The sequence below is a fragment of the Octopus sinensis genome, linkage group LG8 (assembly GCF_006345805.1).
Source record: "Octopus sinensis linkage group LG8, ASM634580v1, whole genome shotgun sequence".
NCBI lineage: Eukaryota > Metazoa > Mollusca > Cephalopoda > Octopoda > Octopodidae > Octopus > Octopus sinensis.
In genome coordinates, this window is record NC_043004.1 from 20,170 (window position 1) to 22,500 (window position 2,331).

At 32.9% G+C, this 2,331-nt stretch overlaps 1 protein-coding gene across 4 annotated transcripts in view; it reads right to left on the reverse strand.

Moving 5' to 3' along the window:
• Nucleotides 1-254: 254 nt before the first annotated feature.
• The window catches only part of LOC115215135 (transcription cofactor vestigial-like protein 2), a 54,013-nt gene continuing 51,936 nt past the window's right edge, over nucleotides 255-2,331 (reverse strand). For all 4 annotated transcript variants that reach the window (XM_029784307.2, XM_029784308.2, XM_036505200.1 and 1 more), the window contains one exon: nucleotides 255-723. In XM_029784307.2, coding sequence (XP_029640167.1) covers nucleotides 674-723 — 50 coding nt within the window. In that variant the 3' untranslated portion in view covers nucleotides 255-673. The remainder of the gene's footprint in view (nucleotides 724-2,331) is intronic.

Here is a 2,331-nt window from a genome sequence, read left to right on the forward strand (position 1 = left end):
CGTTTAAATGTATATATGACTGCCTCTTTTAGTTTCCGTCTACCAAATCCACTCACAAGGCTTTGGTCAGCGACCCATGACTATAATAGAAGATACTTGCCCAAGGTGCCACACAGTGGCACTCAATCTGGAACTAGAAAGCAAACTTCTTGCCACACAAACCATACCTATACACAGTAAGCATAAAGAATTCTTATACAAACATTTAGAAGTATAACAAGGAATATTTTCCAACAAGTGCCGATAGACTTTTCTTGTCAGCAGGAAGGTTTTTTCTTATTCTTCCATTACAGAAAACAATATAGGAATTCACTTCACATTAATAATTATGAACCTGAGATATCACCCTCTTTAGTTCCATTTGTGTTTCTTTCCGGAAGGAACCAACAAATGTCATTTATATTTTGTCTTTATTTATTAGTTTTTGTTTTGTTTTGTTTTGTTCATAAGAAAATATGAAATTCATTGATATCCTTGTGAAAAATTCTTTCAAGAATTACTTGGTTTCATTTTTCTCTGAATAAAGTTTCTTGGTTCGAAGAGATGCAAATCAGAATTTTCATTTAATACTTTCGAGGAATTTTTTTTTTCTTTTTTCTTTGGTAAATTTGGATTATCATATATTTATATTTATATATTTATGTCTATTATATTTTTCTTTTGTCACTTTCTGTTAATACCAGTACATATCTTTGCCTGTATCTGAAACAGGATTTTCAACACCTGAAATTAGAAAAGAATATACGAATAAATTAATTTAAGGTTAATTCATATATATATATTTTGAAGAAAAAAACAAGCAAACAAAAAAAAAAAAAAAAAACATGAAAATGAACAGATAATTAATGAGAAAAAAAAATTACTTAATGATAATTCTATCCCATAGCCTAAGCCGTTGTACAGCGAACCCTGCTGTAATCTTTCACCACAATTTTCTTTCACTCTTTGTTTCTGTTGTGTCTGAATTTCAAAGGGCCCAGACTTGTCACACTGTGTCACGCTGAATCTCCGCCGAGAACTACGTTACGGGTACACGTGTCTGTGGAGTGCTCAGCCACTTGTACGTTTTTTTCACGAGCTGACTGTTCCGTTGATCGGATCAACTGGAACCCTCGTCGTCGTAACCAACGGAATGCCGTTCATTCATTCTATATATATATATATATATATATATATATATATATATATATATATATATATATATATAATATATATATATATATATAATATATATATATATATATATATATATATATATATATATATATATATATATATTTTCTAGTTTCAGCTCAGAGCTGCGGCCATATTTACATATATATATGTAAAAGTAAAAAAAAATATATAAACTGGGACAAGAACGTGAAACACCAAGAAGACGACACAAGAACCACAGGACGGGACATTCGAAGCCCTCAGTCATCAGTCAAGAACCGGATCATCTTCGCAATTTCGGCTGATTAATCTTGAGATTGCTCCGACCTGGGCAGCCACCAAGGGAAATCTAAGCCAAGCGCATTAGATCCCTTGGAAGAAAGCCTCGAATGTATACAACACAAGGACGGAAAACGGACGATGTACACGAATAAAAATACGTGAAAACAATAAGGAAAGCACGAATAAGAATACAAAAACGTAAAAACAATAATGGTAAGGATAAAAACAAAATCAGGACGTCAGGACAAATATATATATATATATTATATATATATATATATATATATATACATGTATATATACATATATATATATATTTATATGTATGTATGCATGTATATACATACATATACATGTGTGTGTGTGTGTTTGTACCTGTGATTGTCCTTCATTACCGCCTGACAACCGGTGTTGGTGTGTTTACGTCTCCGTAACAGCGGTTCGGCAAAAAGAGACCCCATAGAATAAGTACCAAGCTTGATAAAAATAAATAAATAAATAAATAAATAAATAAATAGAATACTGGTGTCGAATCATTTGACTAAAAATTCTTCAGGACGGTGTCTCCAGCATGGCCGCAGTCAAATGACTCAAAACAAGTATAAAAGACACTCTTATTTTCTCAAATTCTTGTTTGTTATGCTGGACATAACACAGGCGTGGCTGTGTGGTAAGAAGTTTGGTTCCCAACCACATGGTTCCGCGTTCAGTCGCACTGAGTGGATTTGATAGACGGAAACTGAAAGAAGCCCATCCCATCCTATATATATATATATTTCCTCGCAAGACAGTTGATGATATTCGACAATCAGCGTCGCAAAGAAAACGCCTTGCATTCAACTCGTTCTCATCTTCATCAATTCTTTATCATTTCTCTTTTTTTCCCCGTCTTCT